Source organism: Eleutherodactylus coqui, chromosome 3 (genome assembly GCF_035609145.1).
Source record: "Eleutherodactylus coqui strain aEleCoq1 chromosome 3, aEleCoq1.hap1, whole genome shotgun sequence".
Lineage (NCBI taxonomy): Eukaryota > Metazoa > Chordata > Amphibia > Anura > Eleutherodactylidae > Eleutherodactylus > Eleutherodactylus coqui.
The window spans coordinates 312,778,595-312,800,536 of NC_089839.1; the positions used below are offsets into that span (position 1 = coordinate 312,778,595).

At 49.9% G+C, this 21,942-nt stretch overlaps 1 protein-coding gene and 2 long non-coding RNA genes across 3 annotated transcripts in view; 1 reads left to right on the plus strand and 2 right to left on the minus strand.

Moving 5' to 3' along the window:
- Positions 1–21,942, plus strand: part of LOC136620063 (uncharacterized) — a 390,661-nt gene that overhangs the window by 344,862 nt on the left and 23,857 nt on the right. The gene's annotated exons all lie outside the window — the stretch shown is intronic.
- Positions 203–2,087, minus strand: LOC136620062 (uncharacterized). Its single transcript, XR_010791126.1, has 3 exons — positions 1,880–2,087; positions 528–621; positions 203–390 (listed from the first exon to the last, which is right to left on the minus strand). It is a non-coding gene; the product is annotated as an uncharacterized lncRNA (long non-coding RNA).
- LOC136621996 (uncharacterized) lies at positions 18,144–21,761 on the minus strand. Its single transcript, XM_066597930.1, has 2 exons — positions 19,475–21,761; positions 18,144–18,496 (listed from the first exon to the last, which is right to left on the minus strand). The coding sequence occupies exons 1-2, from the start codon at positions 21,140–21,142 to the stop codon at positions 18,479–18,481; spliced, it is 1,686 nt and encodes a 561-aa protein (XP_066454027.1). The 5' UTR covers positions 21,143–21,761; the 3' UTR covers positions 18,144–18,478.

Genomic DNA, 21,942 nt, shown 5'->3' on the forward strand with positions numbered 1-21,942 from the left:
TGTGGGAATATTAGGATGGGATCTTCTGCCAATGGATATTCTTGGCATTGATGTTTGAATATTCGCTGACTTGTTCCGAGGAGAGAAGCACACCATTCCATTAGATGTCGGTCATTCAGGTTGTATTACAGGATAAGAAGATACATTCAGCGGACATGACCTATCAGCAACAATGGCCACTCCAATATCAGGGAGTGCTGTCCTCACCGGGTGTACTGCGGGGCAGATGATCATTAGATACAGATATCATCTATATACAGATGGCTGACATCAGAGCTATTCATTAACGTTCAAGCTCTGATGGAAGGTGGTCCGATATTTGGTTGTGGGAGAAGACATCTTTCAGGAAACTGTGACTGATGGGACATACCTGTTTCTTGGTCACAAGACCTAACAGATGATAAACATTAATAATGGGGGTATTCTAAGAATATGCACAACATGCAAAACACATGAGAATATTTGACCATACAAAGAACACCGCCACCTAGTGGCCAGATAACATGAATTATATAGGAATACGCTACCTCGCTGTCCTCTCCTGCAGGACACTAGATTTAGATTTTCCTAATGCCCGCTAAGTAGACAGTGCAGGCAAAGTCTCCAGCAGCCAAGGGGATGCTGGAATGAGAAGGATATGGAAGTAAGACATATGGTAATATTAAAGGTAAGCATCCAGGAGTATAATCCGCTGCCTTAAAGGGGTTGTCCCACGGCAGCAAGTGGGTCTATACACTTCTGTATGGCCATATTAATGCACTTTGTAATGTACATTGTGCATTAATTATGAGCCATACAGAAGTTATCAAAAGTTTTTCACTTACCTGCTCCGTTGCTGGCGTCCTCGTCTCCATGGTTGCCGTCTAATTTTCGCCGTCTAATGGCCAAATTAGACGCGCTTGCGCAGTCCGGGTCTTCTTCTCTTCTCAATGGGGCTCCGTGTAGCTCCGTGTAGCTCCGCCCCGTCACGTGCCGATTCCAGCCAATCAGGAGGCTGGAATCGGCAATGGACTGCACAGAAGAGCTGCGGTCCACGGAGGTAGAAGATCCCGGCGGCCATCTTCACCGGGTAAGTAAGAAGTCACCGGAGCGCGGGGATTCAGGTAAGCGCTGTGCGGTGTTCTTTTTTAACCCCTGCATCGGGGTTGTCTCGCGCCGAACGGGGGAGGGGGGGGTTGAAAAAAAAAAAAAAAAAACGGTTCGGCGCGGGACAACCCCTTTAAAGTCGGAGCTTTGCTTATAACTAGAGATGAGCGAGTATACTCGCTCAGGCAATTGCTCGAGCGAGTAGTGCCTTAGCCGAGTATCTCCCCGCTCGTCTCTAAGGATTCGGGGGGCGGGGAGTGGCGGGGAAGATCTCTCTCTCCCTCTCCTCCCCGCCGCAACTCACCTGTCACCGGCACCGGCCCCCGAATCTTTAGATACGAGCGGGGAGATACTCGGCTAAGGCACTACTCACTCGAGGAGTTAGCCTTAGCGAGTATACTCGCTCATCTCTAGTTATAACGCCCCAGCAGTTATGGCAGGTTGTGAAAGGATCCGACCACTTAGGCCTCCTGTCCACGGGCGATCTATCATCGCGTTATCCGTGGCGATAATCCGCATGCAGGTAACGCAATGAACGCTTTCTATAGGATAACTAAGGAAAGCGCAGCCCAATGTACATGAGCGGAAAATTGCCGAGATTTTCCGCTCGTGGAAAAACAATTGCGACATGCTGGGATTTTCCACGGTGAACCAATCTTTAATGATAGGTTCATCACGGAAAATCGCGGGGACTTTAGCATTCTCCTGTGGCAGATCTCATGGCAGAAAACCGCTGCGGGAAAACGCTACGCCCGTGGACAGGCGGCCTAACATGCAACAAAACCATACTTACCCGTCTGTGCCAGGCCTGAGCCAGACTTCAGAAACGCCACATACAGGTCGATGGTCTGATGTTTTTATAGGGACTCGCACATCCCCATCATGTTGGGTTTGCAGAGCAGCCTGTCCCGTAGAGATCATGGAATAACACTCCTCAGTAACTGTCATTAGAAGAATATCACATCCGCATAGTAGATTACCAGAAGGGATTCTCTGCTTTATGGGAGTGTCGTGGTTGTCCGTGTCAATATTATAGGTGGGAAGGAATTCAATGACGCGTTCCTTCAACCCTCTAAATATGGACCCCTGAGTAGAAGGAAACAAAATGATCAGAAGTAGCAACAATGTATAAAACTGAGCGATGGATGACTGCAAGGCCAGAAGAATGTGGGGAACATAATAACCATCATGTCAGTGATGTACATGCGATACTAGAGGAGGGATCGAGCTCTGCCACTAAATGTACCATCGTCTTCATTTAGGCCTCATGTCCACGGCCAGGTGAAATCTCGCAGCGGAATCAGACCCAGCGCCCCCCAGAGACCCTATACTCACCTGTCCGGATCCGCCACTAGTTCCACGACCGGCGCATATGCGCAGTGCAGGGCATGACGCACCGGCGCTGGGCTATAACTCGGATACCTGCGATACTTCTGCAGTGCTCACATCTGAAGTATCACGGGACAGAAGGCTTCCATGGACTGCAAAATAGCACATGTTGCGATTCTCCGCCGCGAGCGGAAAATCGCTGTTGATTTCTGCTCATGGGCAGGGGAGAATCATCTAACACAGCATGTCTATGGATGGTCATTGTTGCGGAATTCGCAGCACGTGTATGACCACGAATTCAGCAGCGATAATCTGTCCGTGGGCATTCGGCCTTACGGAGTCGCGCTTTACTAGGCTGGACAAGTCTTCTTTAAGATGGAAATTAAGATCCCCAAATCAAAAGACGCGATCAAATCGTCTCGTGACGTCAACTGTGGAGACATGTAAGCAGGACACATAATTAGTCTACATGAAGGCATCAGACCTGCAGCGAAGGAAAGAAATAGGAGGATGAAGGAAGCGCAGGGTGCGGGCCGATAAGTCACTCGCAGGCAATGGAGTCGGTTCTGGACGCCGTTCTTTGAGTTGGTTGAAGGCCTTCGGTAATAAGTTTACAGTCCTGAATCTTTTTGTGGACTCATCCAACTGCAAAAGTAAATGTGGCCTCCTGGGATTTAGGAGAATTCTCCACCAAAACATTTGTAGCACAGATCTTTGTATCATCTAATATACTTAAGGGGGTGTTACCTTTTGGTAAACTAACCCCTATCCATAGAATAGGGGGTGACTTCCCGATCGGTGGTGGTCTGGCTGATGGGACCCCCACCGGTCTAAAGAATTAGTCGCCAGCAGGTCTTGAAATTTTGATAGCAGGAGACCACATAGGCACACCGCCACACCATTCACTTCAATGGGACGACCTGAGATAGCTGAGATCAAGCACTTGGTGACCTCCAGCAGTCCTGTTGTAGTGACTAGGACCACCATAGATTGACGAGCGCTTAAACTCGGCTATCTCTAGCAGTTGCTACTGAAAATGGGTATACCCCTAAAAGTTCATCAATAAACGGTAGTGCTTTACATAGTAATGTATTAGTACCAAACACTTCCACCTCTAAGATGGGTGGTGATAAAAAGGAACGATGTTCCAAAGATGGTGAATGTGACACCCAAGGTCCTGATGTAATGGAATCTTCTTGTTGTCATGTGGGTATGTTCGACTTCTGTATTAAGCAATTAAACATAAGAAGAAGGGTCAGTGGGGGTACAAGGCTCTACAAGGGGTGTATGAGATGGTCCAACTAATGACTCCGCTAAAGTTAACTCAACACTTTGACACATAATTATGTAAATGAGAGAAAGAGGTAAATACCTGAACAACAGCAGATCAATCCCCTTGGCATAAAGATGGTAGGGTACAGGGCTCCGTGCCCGGGTGAAGGGTACATCATGTAATGAGGGCCGTGGGGCTCCTGTACTTTCTGCGCCCATTCATGTCTGCAAAAAAACCCCCACAAATTTAAAGAGATATTAATAAGGATGACATCAAATTAAGACCCTCAACTCATCGGTGGAACGCTCCTCAGTATAACCACTGAGGTACCTTAAGAAAATGCAGAAGTGACCCTACAGCAATGATTGGGGAAATATATTGAGTTGTCGTCCAGCACCCTTGGGCCGTATTCACTCAGCTGAGTGCGAGGTTTCTTGGATGCTGCTCGCATTGGACAACCCATCCACACTCCTTCCGTGTGCCGGCTGATGTGCTGGACATTGGGCAGTCACATGTACTATTATCATCCATGAGTTGGACAAGTATAGGACATGCAGCAATCGTTCAAACTTGGTCTTTTGGTCCAAGTGAAAAGTTGCTTGTTTGAATAAACCCATTAAAATGAATGTGTTTTTTTGTTTTTTTTCTTCATGCAAGTTTTGTCCCCCCCCCCCCCCCTCTCGGGAACGAGGGGCTTGTGTCTCGCCTATTCTGTCACTGTGAGGGTGCATGCACGGTCGGCGCTCCACTTATTGCAATGCGGCTGATGAAATAACCAACCGGGTGCTGCTCGGCTATCTTCACATCCCCATTGAAAGTGAATGATGTACTAAGTATGGTGTAGTTCTTCTTACCCTGCCTTCCATAATCCAGATGGCAATGTAGAGTTTTAGTCAGCTATCAGGAAATGTTTCTCAAGTTCTTCCGAGTTGATGATGGCGCTGCTGCTGAGGCTCCGATGAAGACAGATCCGGGAATAATGTTATCCCACAGTTCCGGATCCGCTGATATCATATATGATAAGTATTCTCATGGGCCTTGTGTGGCACAGAGTGTTAAGGCAGTAGTAGGCAGTCCTAAGCTCTCACTCACAACCTACACCTGGTGACATCCCACCACCAGACCCCGTTGTCAGCTGTACACCTGGTGACATCCCCCCTGCCAGACCCCGTTGTCAGCTCTACACCTGGTGACATCCCACCACCAGACCCCGCTGTCAGCTCTACACCTGGTGTCATCCTCCCACCAGACCCCGTTGTCAGCTCTACACCTGGTGACATCCCCCCAGACCCTGTTGTCAGCTTTACATCTGGTGACATCCCACCACCAGACCTTGTTGTCGACTCTACACCTGGTGACATCCCCCACCAGACCCCGTTGTCAGCTCTACACCTGGTGACATCCTCCCACCAGACCCCGTTGTCAGCTCTACACCTGGTGACATCCTCCCACCAGACCCCGTTGTCAGCGCTACACCTGGTGACATCCCCCCACCAGATCCCGTTGTCAGCGCTACACCTGGTGACATCCCCCCACCAGATCCCGTTGTCAGCTCTACACCTGGTGACATCCCCCCTCCGGATCCCGTTGTCAGTTCTACACCTGGTGACATCCCCCCTCCGGATCCCGTTGTCAGCTGTACACCTGCTGACATCCCCCCTCCGGACCCCGTTGTCAGCTCTACACCTGCTGACATCCCCCCACCAGATCCCGTTGTCAGCTCTACACCTGGTGACATCCCCCCACCAGACCCCGTTGTCAGCTCTACATCTGGTAACATCCCCCCACCAGACCCCATTGTCAGCTCTACACCTGGTGACATCCCCCCAGACCCTGTTGTCAGCTCTACACCTGGTGACATCCCACCACCAGACCCCGTTGTCAGCTCTACACCTGGTGACATCCCCCCAGACCCTGTTGTCAGCTCTACACCTGGTGACATCCAACCACCAGACCCCGTTGTCAGCTCTACACCTGGTGACATCCTCCCACCAGACCCCGTTGTCAGCTCTACACCTGGTGACATCCCCCCACCAGATCCCATTGTCAGCTCTACACCTGGTGACATCCCCCCTCCGGATCCCGTTGTCAGTTCTACACCTGGTGACATCCCCCCTCCGGATCCCGTTGTCAGTTCTACACCTGCTGACATCCGCCCTCCGGACCCCATTGTCAGCTCTACACCTGGTGACATCCCTCCACCAGACCCCGTTGTCAGCTCTACATCTGGTGACATCCCCCCACCAGACCCCATTGTCAGCTCTACATCTGGTGACATCCCCCCACCAGACCCCATTGTTGGCTCTACACCTGGTGGCATCTGATGGTTCCTGTACTGGGGTCTCCTGTGTGATGGTCTCCTTTATACCGAATGCTCACACATCACCTGACCGCGCTGGTCTACTGGGGCGCCAATACTTTCGTCAACATAGTGTATATTTGGATGGCACCAATCCCAGGTTACACATAGCTACAAATCTGCTCCCGCTAAGCTTTTTGGATTGTTTTATTTTGCAGTCTATACGAGTTTTTCTTTTTTGGCTACCAAATATAGTCTGACGGGGCCCTGAAGTGGCCTAATTGGCTCCCAGAGTCTCAAGTGCTGTAATCTGTACGCGCCCCAAGATCTCACTTCCAGGTCCTTGCAGTTGTCAGACACCCATCAGCCTGGCTTATATCCCCTTTTCCCCCCCGTAGTTTGCTTTCCTTCTTAGGAGTCAGCATGGTTATCAGTGATCCGGTGAAAGCCGACCAAAATTACAAGTTTGTGATTTTTCTCGAAAAGCGCTTTCATTCGCAGGCAGCGGCGGTCGTGTGCGATCTGCGTCCCTGGGTGCTGTGACTTTCACAGATGTACACGTTAATGCAAAAATTGTGTTAACATGACTCGGTGACAGTAATAGACGCCGTAATGAAAACATTCCTCGTACCGAGAGGAAATGCGGCGTCCGTTCACTTAGGCACATCATTCATTGGTAGATAATGATAGCCGGTTCGATAATGGAAGGTGCAGACAGCCGAGGACAGGCACAGCAACACTTACCAGAGAGACTTCTCCACTAAGCAGTGCTCTGCGTATCGTAAATGAACGCCGATCCTCTGACTTCTAATGGGATTTTATGGACTGTAATGATGTGTCTATGAAAACGGCGATCAGTTCTGTCCGGCCTGGAATGGTCGCTTATGTCATTTTTATGGATGTGAAAGCTGGAGGACAAATAAGGTGAAGACGGCAAAATACCGAAACCTTAAAACTTTGTGGCGATGCTTTAGGGGGGGCAGATGTTGCAGTAGCATCCAAGTCAGGGTTAACTCCGGTTTTGGGTCGCAGTAGCCCCCTGACTTATTTATAGACCCCACTGTGCCAACTAAGTCATTTATAGGCCCTGCTGTGCTATTGGAGTCATTTATAAGCCCCACTGTGCATCTGAGTCATTTATAAGCCCCACTGGACCATCTGCGTCATTTATAGGCCCCACTGTGTCATCTGCGTCATTTATAGGCCCCACTGTGTCATCTGAGTCATTTATAAGCCCCACTGTACCATCTGCGTCATTTATAGGCCCCACTGTGCCAACTAAGTCATTTATAGGCCCTGCTGTGCTATTGGAGTCATTTATAGGCCCCACTGTGTCATCTGAGTCATTTATAAGCCCCACTGTGCCATCTGAGTCATTTATAGGCCCCGCTGTGCCATCTGAGTCATTTATAGGCCCCGCTGTACCATCTGCGTCATTTATAGGCCCCACTGTACCATCTGCGTCATTTATAGGCCCCACTTGTCATCTGAGTCATTTATAGCAGGGGTCCCCAACTCCAGTCCTCAGGGACCACCAACAGGTCATGTTTTCAGGATATCCTATGGTAAGAACACCTATGGCAAGGTCTGAGGCACTGACAATATTTAGATCACCTGTATAACACTAAGGAAATCCAGAAAACATGACCTGTTGGTGGTCCCTGAGGACTGGAGTTGGGGAACACTGATCTATAGGCCCGCTGTGCTATCTGAGTCATTTATAAGCTCCGCTGTGCCATTTGAGTCATTTATAGGCCTGCTGTGCCTCCTGGGTCATTTATAGGAACCACCGTGCCACCGGAGTCAGTATTAGACGCTGCTGTACCCGACTCATTTATAGAACTTACTGTGCTCCCTGAGTTATTTATAGGTCCCATTGTGTCCCCTGAGTCATTCATAGGCTCTTGCTGAGTTGTAAACTATTGATGGTGTATCCTTAGGATAATCCATGAATAGTAGATTGTCCGGGCTCTGCTACCCAGGATCCCCACCAATCAGCAGTTTGCACTGAGCTGATTTTTGTAAGAAGCAGACAGCTCCATTCCCGCTGCAGTGGCCAGGCTTGGCATTACAGGCAAAATTCCAATTGCAGTATTAGGCCGGGTTCAGACTGAGTTACAGGTCTCTGTTGTGCTTTCCAGCAGGTGGTTCCAACAGTATTCAGAAGAACTCACAGCAGAATGGAGTCCAAAGTGTAACGTTTGGATCCTGTTTGCACTGGTTACCTTTCCTCTCTGTCTTTTTTGGGGATTATATTAGCACCGTTGACCTCTCTGGCCTTCAGTTATTTAGTCATAAGCCCTTACATTTCCCGCTGTTACTCTTTATACTTCAAATCGATGACACTGCTCAACACATATTTACAAAAGTCATGTTACTGAAATATAATTAGTCCTTTCTTCTCAGTCTTTATCTGCTGAACGAATGTGACAAAATGCAAAACTGTAACCTGCAATAATTGTTTACATCACGAAGTGCGCGCCGATAGCAATAGGCCGATGGTAATACCTGTAACAAGTCAGACTACGTCTTAGAGCTCTTTGCCTGTGTCTTGTCCGGCTCTTCGGGAGCATCTCTGTGGAGTGTCCAGCAGTAGTCGGCCAGCATGGTAGTGTCCAGCAGTAGTCGGCCAGCATGGTAGTGTCCAGCAGTAGTCAGCCAGCATGGTAGTGTCCAGCAGTAGTCAGCCAGCATGGTAGTGTCCAGCAGTAGTCGGCCAGCATGGTAGTGTCCAGCAGTAGTCGGCCAGCATGGTAGTGTCCAGCAGTAGTCGGCCAGCATGGTAGTATCCAGCAGTAGTCGGCGAGCATGGTAGTGTCCAGCAGTAGTCGGCCAGCATGGTAGTGTCCAGCAGTAGTCGGCCAGCATGGGAGTGTCCAGCAGTAGTCGGCCAGCATGGTAGTGTCTAGCAGTAGTCGGCCAGCGTGGAAGTGTCCAGCAGTAGTCGGCCAGCGTGGTAGTGTCCAGCAGTAGTCGACCAGCATGGTATTGTTCAGCAGTAGTCGGCCAGAATGGTAGTGCCCGGCAGTAGTCAGCCAGCATGGTACTGTCCAGCAGTAGTCGGCCAGCATGGCAGTGTCCAGCAGTAGTCGGCCAGCATGGCTGTGTCCAGCAGTAGTCGGCCAGCATGGCAGTGTCCAGCAGTAGTATGCCAGCATGGTAGTGTTCCGCAGTAGTCGGCCAGCATGGTAGTGTCCAGCAGTAGTCGGCCAGCATGGTAGTGTCCAGAAGTAGTCGGCCAGCGTGGAAGTGTCCAGCAGTAGTCGGCCAGCGTGGTAGTGTCCAGCAGTAGTCGACCAGCATGGTATTGTTCAGCAGTAGTCGGCCAGAATGGTAGTGCCCGGCAGTAGTCAGCCAGCATGGTACTGTCCAGCAGTAGTCGGCCAGCATGGCAGTGTCCAGCAGTAGTCGGCCAGCATGGCAGTGTCCAGCAGTAGTCGGCCAGCATGGTAGTGTCCAGCAGTAGTCGGCCAGCATGGTAGTGTCCAGCAGTAGTCGGCCAGCGTGGTAGTGTTCCGCAGTAGTCGGCCAGCATGGTAGTGTCCAGCAGTAGTCGGCCAGCATGGTAGTGTCCAGAAGTAGTCGGCCAGCGTGGAAGTGTCCAGCAGTAGTCGGCCAGCGTGGTAGTGTCCAGCAGTAGTCGACCAGCATGGTATTGTTCAGCAGTAGTCGGCCAGAATGGTAGTGCCCGGCAGTAGTCAGCCAGCATGGTACTGTCCAGCAGTAGTCGGCCAGCATGGCAGTGTCCAGCAGTAGTCGGCCAGCATGGCAGTGTCCAGCAGTAGTCGGCCAGCATGGTAGTGTCCAGCAGTAGTCGGCCAGCATGGTAGTGTCCAGCAGTAGTCGGCCAGCGTGGTAGTGTCCAGCAGTAGTCGGCCAGCATGGTAGTGTCCAGCAGTAGTCGGCCAGCATGGTAGTGTCCAGCAGTAGTCGGCCAGCATGGTAGTATCCAGCAGTAGTCGGGCAGCTGGTAGTGTCCAGCAGTAGTCGGCCACCATGGTAGTGTCCAGCAGTAGTCGGCCAGCATGGTAGTGTCTAGCCATAGTCGGCCAGAATGGTAGTGTCCAGCAGTAGTTGGCCAGCATGGTAGTGTCCAGCTGTAGTCGGCCAGCATGGTAGTGTCTAGCCGTAGTCGGCCAGCATAGTAGTGTCCAGTACAAGTGGGCAGCATGGTAGTATCCAGCAGTAGCCGGCCAGCATGGTAGTGTCCAGCAGTAGTTGGCCAGCGTGGTAGTGTCCAGCAGTAGTCAGCCAGCATGGTAGTGTCCGGCAGTAGTCGGCCAGCATGGTAGTGTCCAGCAGTAGTCGGCCACCATGGTAGTGTCCAGCAGTAGTTGGCCAGCGTGGTAGTGTCCAGCAGTAGTCAGCCAGCATGGTAGTGTCCAGCAGTAGTCAGCCAGCATGTTAGTGTCCAGCAGTAGTCGGCCAGCTGGCAATGGACCATGTTCCCTGGTTTCCTAGTTCCATTGTTGCGATATCTTGATGACAACATTCGCCATGCTCATCACTAACCGTACCACAGTTGTCTGGAAAGACATCCAGATGGGATTGAAGGAATGAGACATATTGCAGCCAGGTTTCTGATACTGCATCCACATGTCTTGTTCTTTGTAGGTTTCTGCCCTAACATTCCTGGGAAAGTTTGTAGACACGAGGCAAAAAGCATTCCATGCTTGTTTCACATCACCCTGCAGCAAGTTGTTGAACTGGTCATCTTTGAAGAACTCCCGAGTCTGAGGACCCACAAAAACTCCCTCTTTAAGCTTTGCCTTGCTGAGTCAAGGGAATTTTTCATGAAGGTATCGGGAAGCTGGTGAAGTCCAGTCCATGGCTTTTACAAAGTTCTTCATCAAACCTAGTGTGATGTGAAGGGGTGGTAGCAGGATTTTTTGAGCCTCGACCACAGCTGGGTGCTGGATATTCTTCTCTCCAACTGCTACATTCTGTCTGTGAGTCATGGTGTTCTGATTATGTTGGGGTTAGGTGTGAGGTAATGAGCTCAGAGGCAGTGACTGATCACATGACGGTGACATCACAGGTCCTGTAAGCACACGGCTGCTGTCTGGCTCTAACTGTAAGGATGTCATTACAGTCCTACGGGATAAATTTACACGGTGAAACACAGAGAATGAACTGTATGAAATATCTTCAAAAGTAGAGCCAATGAAAAATTTTCATGGTCATATTCGTGTTCAGCGCACCGAGATACTACAGATTAGGACTAGAGATGAGCGAACGCGTTCGTCCGAGCTTGATATTCGTGCGAATATTAGGGTGTTCGGGATGTTTGTTATTCGTAACGAACACCATGCGGTGTTCTGGTAAATTAAACTTTCTTCCCTGAGACGTTAGCGCTTTTTTTTGGCCAATATAAAGACAGGGAAGGCATTACAACTTCCCCCTGCAACGTTTAAGCCCTATACCACCCCCCTGCTGTGAGTGGCTGGGGAGATAAGGTGTCACCCGAGTATTGAAATCTGCCCCTCCCGCGGCTCGCTATGGATGCATTCTGACATGAGTTTAGGGAAAGCGCTATCGTGTTGGAGCTGCTATAGGGAGAGTGTTAGGAGTATTTTAGGTGTCAAGAACCCCAACGGTCCTTCTTAGGGCCATAAATCTTCTCTATATGCGCTCAATGGGGCCGGCGGCAGCAGCGCTGACCCCATTGAGAACATATAGAAGACAAATCCTTCTTCTCTGGCACAGCTGTAACAGCTGTAGCAGAGAAGAACGATGTTTGCCCATTGAATTCAATGGAGCCAGCAATACAGCATGTTCCACTGAAAGCAATGGGCTGCCGGCGATCGCAGGATGAATTGTCGGGAAGGGGTTAAATATATAAGCCCTTCCCTGCAATTCATCCAGAAATGTGATACACTAAAAATATATACCGGCGTATAAGGCGACCGGGCGTATAAGACGACCCCCCAACTGTCACCTTATACGCCGGTAATACAGTGGAGCAAAGAATAAAAAGCATTACTCACTTTTTCAGACGATCTGCGGCGCTCCTGCAGGCTGTCGCTCCTTCCTGGTTCCCGGCAGACTATTCCTTTCTCCACGAAAGGCTTTAAATCCACGCCTCCAGAAACACAGGTGCCTTCAGCCAATCACAGCCAATGACAATGATGTCATTGAATGGCTGTGATTGGCTGTGTTTCTGGAGGCGGGGATTTCAAGCCAATCACAGCCATTCAATGACATCATTGTCATTGGCTGTGATTGGCTGTGTTTCTGGAGGCGGGGATTTCAAGCCTTTCGTGCAGAAAGGAATACTCTGCCGTGGATTAGGAGGGAGCGACAGCCTGCAGGAGCGCCGCAGATCATCTGAAAACGTAAGTAATGCTTTTTATTCTTTGCTCCACTGTATTGCCGGCGTATAAGGTGACAGTTGGGGGGTCGTCTTATACGCCCCGTCGCCTTATACGCCGGTATATATTTTTAGTGTAACACATTTCTGGATGAATTGCAGGAAAGGGGTTATATATTTAAGCCCTTTCCGACCATTCATCCTGCGATCGCGGGCAGCCCATTGCATTCAGTGGAACCTGCTGTATTGCCGCTCCATTGAATTCAATGGGCAAACATCGTTCTTCTCTGCCACAGCTGTTACAGCTATGGCAGAGGAGAACGATCTTTACGCTGACAGTGGGGGGGGGCACTCTTGCCGCTATTGTGGCTTAATAGTGGGACCTGTGAACTTGAGATGCAGCCCAACACGTAGCCCCTCGCCTGCCCTATCCGTCACTGTGTCATTCCCATCACTTTCCTGAATTGCCCAGATTTTCACACATGAAAACCTTAGCGAGCATCAGCGAAATACAAAAATGCTCTGGTCGCCCATTGACTTCAATGGGGTTCGTTGTTCGAAACGAACCCTCGAGCATCACGGGAAGTTCGTTCCGAATAACGAACACCCGAACATTTTGGTGTTCGCTCATCTCTAATTAGGACCTTTTTAAGTCCGTAACAATTTCAGTATTGACCAGTGTAATTTCCAGTTTCTCTGATTTAAATTGTATCTCTGAAAACTATTTTACAATCCAGAGCTGCAATCATAATTCTGCTGATTGTTATTAAAAACCAGCTTTAAGCTTGACAGAAAGGTGCAAGATAATTAAAAAATGCAAATCAAGCTTCATACAGATGTAAACAAGCAAGGAATGCTGGGAGATCTCAGCTCTGAATCCTACAGTTTTATAAATTCAACTCTGGAGTATAATACAGGATATATGTAACTCAGGGTCAGTGCAGGATAAGTAATGTATGTACACAGTGACTCCACCAGCAGAATAGTGAGTGCAGCTCTGGAGTATAATACAGGATGTAACTCAGGAGCAGTACAGGATAAGTAATGTATGTACACAGTGACTCCACCAGCAGAATAGTGAGTGCAGCTCTGGAGTATAATACATGATGTAACTCAGGATCAGTACAGGATAAGTAATGTATGTACACAGTGACTCCGCCAGCAGAATAGGGAGTGCAGCTCTGGAGAATAATACATGATGTAACTCAGGATCAGTACAGGATAAGTAATGTATGTACACAGTGACTCCACCAGCAGAATAGTGAGTGCGGCTCTGGAGTATAATACAGGATGTAACACAGGATCAGTACAGGATAAGTAATGTATGTACACAGTGACTCCACCAGCAGAATAGTGAGTGCAGCTCTGGAGTATAATACAGGATGTAACACAGGATCAGTACAGGATAAGTAATGTATGTACACAGTGACTCCACCAGCAGAATAGTGAGTGCAGCTCTGGAGTATAATACAGGATGTAACACAGGATCAGTACAGGATAAGTAATGTATGTACACAGTGACTCCACCAGCAGAATAGTGAGTGCAGCTCTGGAGTATAATACAGGATGTAACACAGGATCAGTACAGGATAAGTAATGTATGTACACAGTGACTCCACCAGCAGAATAGTGAGTGCAGCTCTGGAGTATAATACAGGATGTAACACAGGATCAGTACAGGATAAGTAATGTATGTACACAGTGACTCCACCAGCAGAATAGTGAGTGCAGCTCCGCACTATAATACAGGATGTAACTCAGGAGCAGTACAGGATAAGTAATGTATGTACACAGTGACTTCACCAGCAGAATAGTGAGTGCAGCTCTGGAGGATAATACAGGATGTAACTCAGGATCAGTTTAAATAATGCAATCTATTTACTGTGTTATATGATTTGTGGATTTACTCCTTATGCAGAATGCAGGTGAGCTGCGGGTTTATCTTCACGCAGAGACATTTCATTGCACCATTATTTATGGGCTGATTTTGTCTAGGAAGTGTTTCTTAGTATCTTTCCATATTTTCTTCTAAGAAGATTATTTCTCCTGGCTTCCTATGGGGATGGATATGGGTCTGCATATTGAATCCTGTGGCTGGCCTCGGACTTTGTGCCTCCTCCTAAGTGCTTATACATTGATATGCTTGTGAGAGCTTTGCAAGAAGCCCATTGAAGTCCCCAACTATGCGCAGTGAGAACTGCTTTGAAACTTAGAAGTAGCTGATGGATGAAAGGAAATTTGGGTCATTTAGGAGCAGGCAGTTTGGTCATTCTGTATCATTATGAGCTGTGGAGTCAAAAAGGGTTTTTTTTCTTAAAAGAGTGTTTTTCCCCTGATGCAGTGGGAATACCTTTTAACAGGCAATCAACACATGGCCTTAAGAGATGAACAGTGCTACCTGCTCCTTATTGCAGAGAATGTCTGGATTCTGATATCTAAACACGGAGAGACCTTTCCTTTTAAAGGTAAGAGTCTTTGTTTAAAGGGAACCTGTAATGAGGTTCTTACAATGCAATCCACGATAAACCCTTAACTGCGCTGCTAATGAGATTTCCTTATCGCTAATTAGTTTTACAATCCGTGTCCCCGTGCCTTTACAATGTGCTTTTCAATTTTCCCGCACTGTATCAAAATGAGTTGCAGAGAGTCAGTCGTGGCCCTCAGCGCCGCGCCGGGCGCCCCTGTCCTTGATCGGCGTGCATACTGATCTCTCTTCTTCTCTGTAATCCCGCGCAGGCGCCGTATAGGATCTTGTCCGTTTCCGCGCACCTCAGCTCTGCCTTACTTGCTGATCCTTCTGTGGCGTACTGCACATGCTCCTTGAGGATCGTTACTCCCACAGTCATGTGACTTCCGACTCAGGAGTAAGAATCCTCAAGGTGCATGCGCAATAAATCTGACTCTTTTCAGCTCATTAGAATAGAGTGTGGGAAAGCATCAGAAGCAGATTGTAACGGTGCCGATACAGACCTAAATAGCGATGAAGAGATCTCCCGAGGAGCGCTGCTAAAGGTTTATGGGGGATTGCAGTATAAGAACCTGATGGCAGGTTCCCTTTAAATCAAGCTGGATACATTGTATCCAGTGAAGTTGGCCACTTTATATCTGCAGTCCTTCCCTTGCGAACCCCTCATTAGAAGCTTCCCCTGAACATTATCTTGGGGACTTTTCTCACTGGTGTTTTGCTGATCCATTTCCATTTTAAAGCCCATAGAAATGTATTGAAGTGGTTGGTCTTCGGTCTCAACCTGTTTCTGTATTTTCCATGCCTATATAACTTATAGTCTGTTGTTAGGGACAGATATTCTACAGAGGATATATTGCTGCTGTGAAAGCTTGTATACCAGCAGAGAACTTAAGGCCCATTTACACACAAAGATAATCTTTCAAAAGACTGAAAGATTGAAAGATTTAGCGATTTATTTGCATAAAGTGTTAATGACCACTAGTGGCTATTAACACTTTATCATGTTCATTTACACGTAAAAGGGTCTCCAGGAGCTGTTTGCAGAGCCCAGCATGTGATTAGTCACACATCCAGCTGTGCACGCAGCTGCATCCTTCTCTTTGCGGTTGTTGGCAGATTACACTGTTATCTGCTGTCTTCCATGGAGATAACAGTATGCGGTCTATTGAGAGATACTTAATCTCTCACTAGCTGAACGATGAATTTTAAATTCGCCTTAAAATCATTGTTAAAGTGAAAACTGCACGATGCCTGCGTTTACATGCAATGATTATCGCTCATTTTCGGATTAAACGAATTTTGAGCAATAATTGTTACGTGTAAATTAGGTTCTATTGGAGGAAGCAGAGAAAGAAGCTGCATCAGGTTTATATCCCTATATGAAGCGTGGTCTGTACATTGGGAGGGGGAATATTTCTGCTTCTGCCAATGTATATAGCAGCAAAGCTACATTTGACCCCTATACCGCTATTTTTACCAGTTTGTGGGAGAAGCACCGTGATCTCCATGTATAGCTGTATTTCCATGCAATTTGGGTGCCTTTAGCTGCATTCTGGAGGTCGAAGTGGTGAAACTCATGACCCGGGTATAACGGAGTCGTATGCTGCTATGACCTTACCCCTTTAAATCCCCCTCCCCACCTACCATTACCCGAACAGACCACCGACACCATCTGTTGGATAAAATTTGGCCACAGCAGCCAATTTATTAAAACAAACAACATTAACATAAAATTTTTAAACGCATTTCCTTTCAAATATATCATACACCATTATAACCTCCTAACCATTATAAACATTCCCTAATGGAAAACCTGCGAAGAGGACCTTGGAGCCCCTCCTACTTCTAAAAATATCCTGTCGCCTCAAACCAACAGAGGAAATAGCTGTCCCGGTCACCAGCCGCAACTTGGCTGGCTCAGGCGACGCTATTTCCAAAACCTTCTTCCTCCCGCCGCCGGTGGCAGACTCGGGAGCCCAAGCAAACTCCCCATTAACCTCCGGCCGCCGTTTCTTCCCGACCCCGAGGCCGGCTAGCCACCCCTGGCTAGCCTCTCCCACCGACTATCAGGGCTCCGCCCTGTAACCCAGGAGGCGACAGGCCACGATTGACCAAATACAAAAAAGGGGGGAAGGGGCTATGTAGCCCCTGCCTTCCCCCACTAACCTTCTACACGGGCTCCAAGGGCCCCTCCCCCTCCCCTGCTGCTATGACGAAAGCCCTTTCCCGTGATCCCACCCCTCTCCCCCCCTGGGTTTCTTCTAGGGCGGGCGGGCGGGACTCTTCTAACTTCAGCTTCTTTCTTCCTCTTCTTCTGGACGCTGTAATGGCCTTTCCCTGCGCTACCCCTCTATTTAACCCCCTCTTCCTAAGCTCCGCCCCCTCCCGGCATCCTCTACTCTAATTAACCCCCCTCCTCCCCGTTAACCCTATCATGCTGCCTTCCTCCTACCGCCCTGCGGGCTTCCGGCTCCGGCAGACCTTGACCCGGGTATAACGGAGTCGTATGCTGCTATGACCTTACCCCTTTAAATCCCCCTCCCCACCTACCATTACCCGAACAGACCACCGACACCATCTGTTGGATAAAATTTGGCCACAGCAGCCAATTTATTAAAACAAACAACATTAACATAAAATTTTTAAACGCATTTCCTTTCAAATATATCATACACCATTATAACCTCCTAACCATTATAAACATTCCCTAATGGAAAACCTGCGAAGAGGACCTTGGAGCCCCTCCTACTTCTAAAAATATCCTGTCGCCTCAAACCAACAGAGGAAATAGCTGTCCCGGTCACCAGCCGCAACTTGGCTGGCTCAGGCGACGCTATTTCCAAAACCTTCTTCCTCCCGCCGCCGGTGGCAGACTCGGGAGCCCAAGCAAACTCCCCATTAACCTCCGGCCGCCGTTTCTTCCCGACCCCGAGGCCGGCTAGCCACCCCTGGCTAGCCTCTCCCACCGACTATCAGGGCTCCGCCCTGTAACCCAGGAGGCGACAGGCCACGATTGACCAAATACAAAAAAGGGGGGAAGGGGCTATGTAGCCCCTGCCTTCCCCCACTAACCTTCTACACGGGCTCCAAGGGCCCCTCCCCCTCCCCTGCCACAGCAAGTGAGGCTCGACCACCTTGAGCCTGCGCCGCCCCCCACACCAATAGCGCCCGCTCAATTCCCTCCTGCAATCCTTCCGTCCATAGGTCAATGCCGATGTCATTTAAGTGGACGCCGTCTGACCTCCAGTAATTGCCGACCCCTTTCTCCAGGTCTATATGTCGCGCTGCTACCCCCCCTTTGCTGCCCAGGAACCGCGACACTTCCCTGTTGAGCTTCACTCTTGCTCTGTTCAGGCCCTTCTCCGACTGCGCCCCCCCTCCAAACTTTCCTAGGCACGATTTCGGACCACACTACGACCGTCCCCGGGTATGACGCTTGCAGTCTAAGACAGTCATACCTTATGTCCCTTGATAGGTCCCTAAACCTCCTTTTTCCCAAATCGTTTCCTCCCACGTGTATGACCAAAACCTCCGGCGCCCTATCCCACCTAACCCGCCTTTCAACTTCCTCCAATACGCTGCCCCAAGTCATCCCTCTAATCCCCATCCATCTCACTATCGCCTCACTCTTCTGAAACCGTAGCTGCCTCCCATTCGGCCGTACCCCCGCTCTCTCTGCTCCCCAAAAAACATAGGAGTCTCCCAAGATCCAAACTAATGCTGGACGACCATCTGTAAAATAAACAGCAACAATACTATATTAGCAAACCGCCATTATGACCCCCCCCACCCTCCAGACGACCCCGCCTTGAATTTAAAGCAGGTGGGGTCGCACGTATGATTTAAAACGCCCTGACTCCCACCGACCTATCCTCTTCACTGCCTCCTCCCCCATACCTCTTACTGACGCTTCCGTCGCCGCCCCCACCCGAAATGAGTGAGACCCGAACTGTGTATTATTAAAACCCGCCACCTCTAAGGCCTTCTTGAACACCGCTATAAACTGAAAACGCGACAAAAATTCCCCGGTCTCGTGCCGCAAAAATGGGCCCGTGCAAAAATTTAACCCTTTGCTATACTGCTCCCAGGCACTCAGAGGGCACATACTGGCCCCCGGCACCTCACCCAACCGGATCACCTGCCCCCGTCCTTGCTGATCCGTCTTGGACCGACGGATAAGCAAGTCCAACCTCCCGTCTACCAACCGCACATCCTCCGCCTGCAGGCCGCCCCCCACGGTCTTGCTAGGTGACACCAATTCGCTTACCCGTAGGGCCCCGAAAAATGCAAATGAAAAAGCCGCCCTAAACAACCGCCGCTCGAACTCTTTTCCGCAAACAACATCAACCGCCTCCCCTAATTTCTCCAAAACATCAAATGATACCGGTCGCCTAGTGTCCTGTCTCCCTTTCCCTCTCCTCAGACCCTTCAGCGCCTGTTTTACCAAAAAATTTTTTGTCGCGTCCTCCACCCCCCGTATTTTAAACCCAAAAGCCACCCCCGCTATAAACTGGTTCACTTTTGCCACTGACCGACCCAAATCTGCACTCTCTCCCAACCAACTCAACAGCAAGCCCACTCTATCCTCCTCTGAACGCTCCCCCCCACGCTGCCTCAACCATTCTTCCCACTCGCTCCACGCTGCGCAATATGCTGCCCTAGTCCGCCGAGCCAGTGACCGTTCTATCAGGCCCCCCACTGCTCGCTTACCACGTTCCAGATTCGAGACGGGCACTTCCTCCCCTCCTTCTCCGCACCCGGCGCCAGTGTCCGGAACCGCTCCCACTGAAAGCGAGAGAGAGCATCCGCAATTGAGTTCTCGACACCTGGAACGTGTACCGCTACTACCCACATGTTTAATGACAAGGCCTCTAGCACCAACTGACGCAGCAGGTTAACCACCGGGGGGGATGACGCAGAGAGGTTGTTAATCACCTGCACCACCCCCATGTTGTCGCAGTGGAATCTTACTTTTCTATCACGGAAGTGGTTACCCCACAGTGTGATAGCCACTACTATTGGAAATAATTCCAATAGTACTAAGTTCCGAACTAAGCCTTCTTGCTTCCACTGCTCCGGCCATTCCCCCGCACACCATCTACCTTGAAAATAGGCCCCAAAGCCTGCGCTCCCTGCTGCATCTGTATAGAGCTCCCAGTCCACGTTGCTACTGACCTCCCCCATAATTACCGACCTGCCATTGTACTTCTCTAAAAAGGCGGACCAAACTGCCAGGTCCGCCTTGTGACTAACTCCCAAACGGATAAAGTGATGAGGGGCCCGAATCCCTGCTGTTGCCGCCGCCAACCGTCTACTGAAAACCCGGCCCATGGGCATGATCCTGCAGGCAAAATTCAGCTTGCCCAGCAGTGACTGCAGCCCTTTGAGCGTGATTTTCTTCGCCACCCGCGCCGCACCTAATTCCTCCTGCAAGTTTCTTAATTTTTCTTCTGGTAATCGGCACTCCATTGCCTCAGAGTCAATGGTGATGCCCAAAAAACTTAAACAAGTTGTGGGCCCCTCCGTCTTTTCCGGTGCCAGAGGCACCCCGAACCGTTTGGCCACCCATTGCAAGGTTCCCAGTAAGTTCGCACAAACTGGCGAACCCCCGGGCCCTACGCACAGAAAATCATCCAGGTAATGAATGACCGACTGCACTGCCGCCGTGTCCTTCACCACCCACTCTAAAAACGAACTAAACGCTTCGAAGTATGCACATGAGATTGAGCATCCCATGGGCAAACAACGATCCGCAAAATAACTCCCTGCCCAAAAACACCCCAACAACCTCACACTTTCTTGTGTTACTGGCAGCAAGCGAAAGGCTGACTCTATGTCAGCCTTTGCCATCAATGCCCCCCTTCCATAGTTCCGAACCCAATGAAGCGCCGCATCAAACGATGTATACACCACCGAGCATAGCTCGGGGTCTATTCCGTCGTTTACAGACGCCCCCCTTGGGTACGATAAGTGGTGAATAAGCCGAAATTTATTCGGCTCCTTCTTCGGTACCACTCCCAAAGGTGACACCACAAAGTCTTGCACGGGTGGCTCTTCAAACGGCCCCGCCATGCGCCCTAACCTAACCTCTTTCATTAGCTTCTCCGTCACCACTTCCGGATATTCTAACGCCGAACGTAAATTTTTTAACGAAAAGGGGACCCCATGAACCGGAGGCGGGATGTGAAAACCATCCCTAAAACCCTTAAACAATAACTCCGCCTTCTCTCTATCCGGGTACCTACTTAGGTACGGTACCATCTCTTCCAGAATCACTGGGGTCATCCCTTTTCGCAAAACCCCCTGGACCTTTTCCCTTTCCTTTCTTGAAACATCTGCCAGCCCCGTGAGACCCCGCGCCGCAGTGAGAGCAGGCATGACGGAACTTGCATGTTGCTCCGAACTTGCACTGACCCTCGTTGTACTGCCAGCAGTACCCGGTCCTACTCCCCCCTGCTGAACCACCCTGCCCCCCGGCTGAACTAGAGGCCGAGCCGAAGGACCCGGCACTGCCCTGAAAGGGCTGACCGAACCGCGCGGGGGCCATTACTCTCAACCATAGACCTATATCTTTGTGATCCCATCTGATCGATGGGCGCACTGCCTTACGCTGCCTGAACTGCTCATCATAGCGCAGCCAGGTCTGTCCCCCATACACTCGATAGGCCTCACCAATGGAGTCCATGTAACAGAAAAGGCCGGAGCAATTGTCCGGCGCTTTTTCTCCGATTACGCTCGCTAGAATGGCAAACGCCTGCAGCCAGTTCGCGAACGTCTGGGGTATAAGGCGCCACCTACGCTTCTCCTCCTCCTCTTTTTTAAACTCAGTCCGCTTTCCCTTGTCTAAATTAAATTTTTCCAAGGGTAGGAGGGAGAATATCTCGACATATTCGTCCCTCCAAATCTTTTCCCTCACCTCTTTTTTTAGGTGGGCCCCCAACGGGCCCTCAAAGCAGACGTAGACCTCGCCTTTTGCCTTATCGTCTAGCCGCACCCCCTCCCCGTCCTTTTCTGTCTGGACCGCTACTGCCACCCCGGCCGATCCCCCTGACTCCAACGTACCTGCTGCACCCCCCACTTGAGAGGTTTCCCCAGTGGATTGTGCCCCCGTCTGTAACCCGCTCGTGGACATCTGTCCTACCAGCGGGGCAGATTGTAACACCCCAACCGCCTGTCCT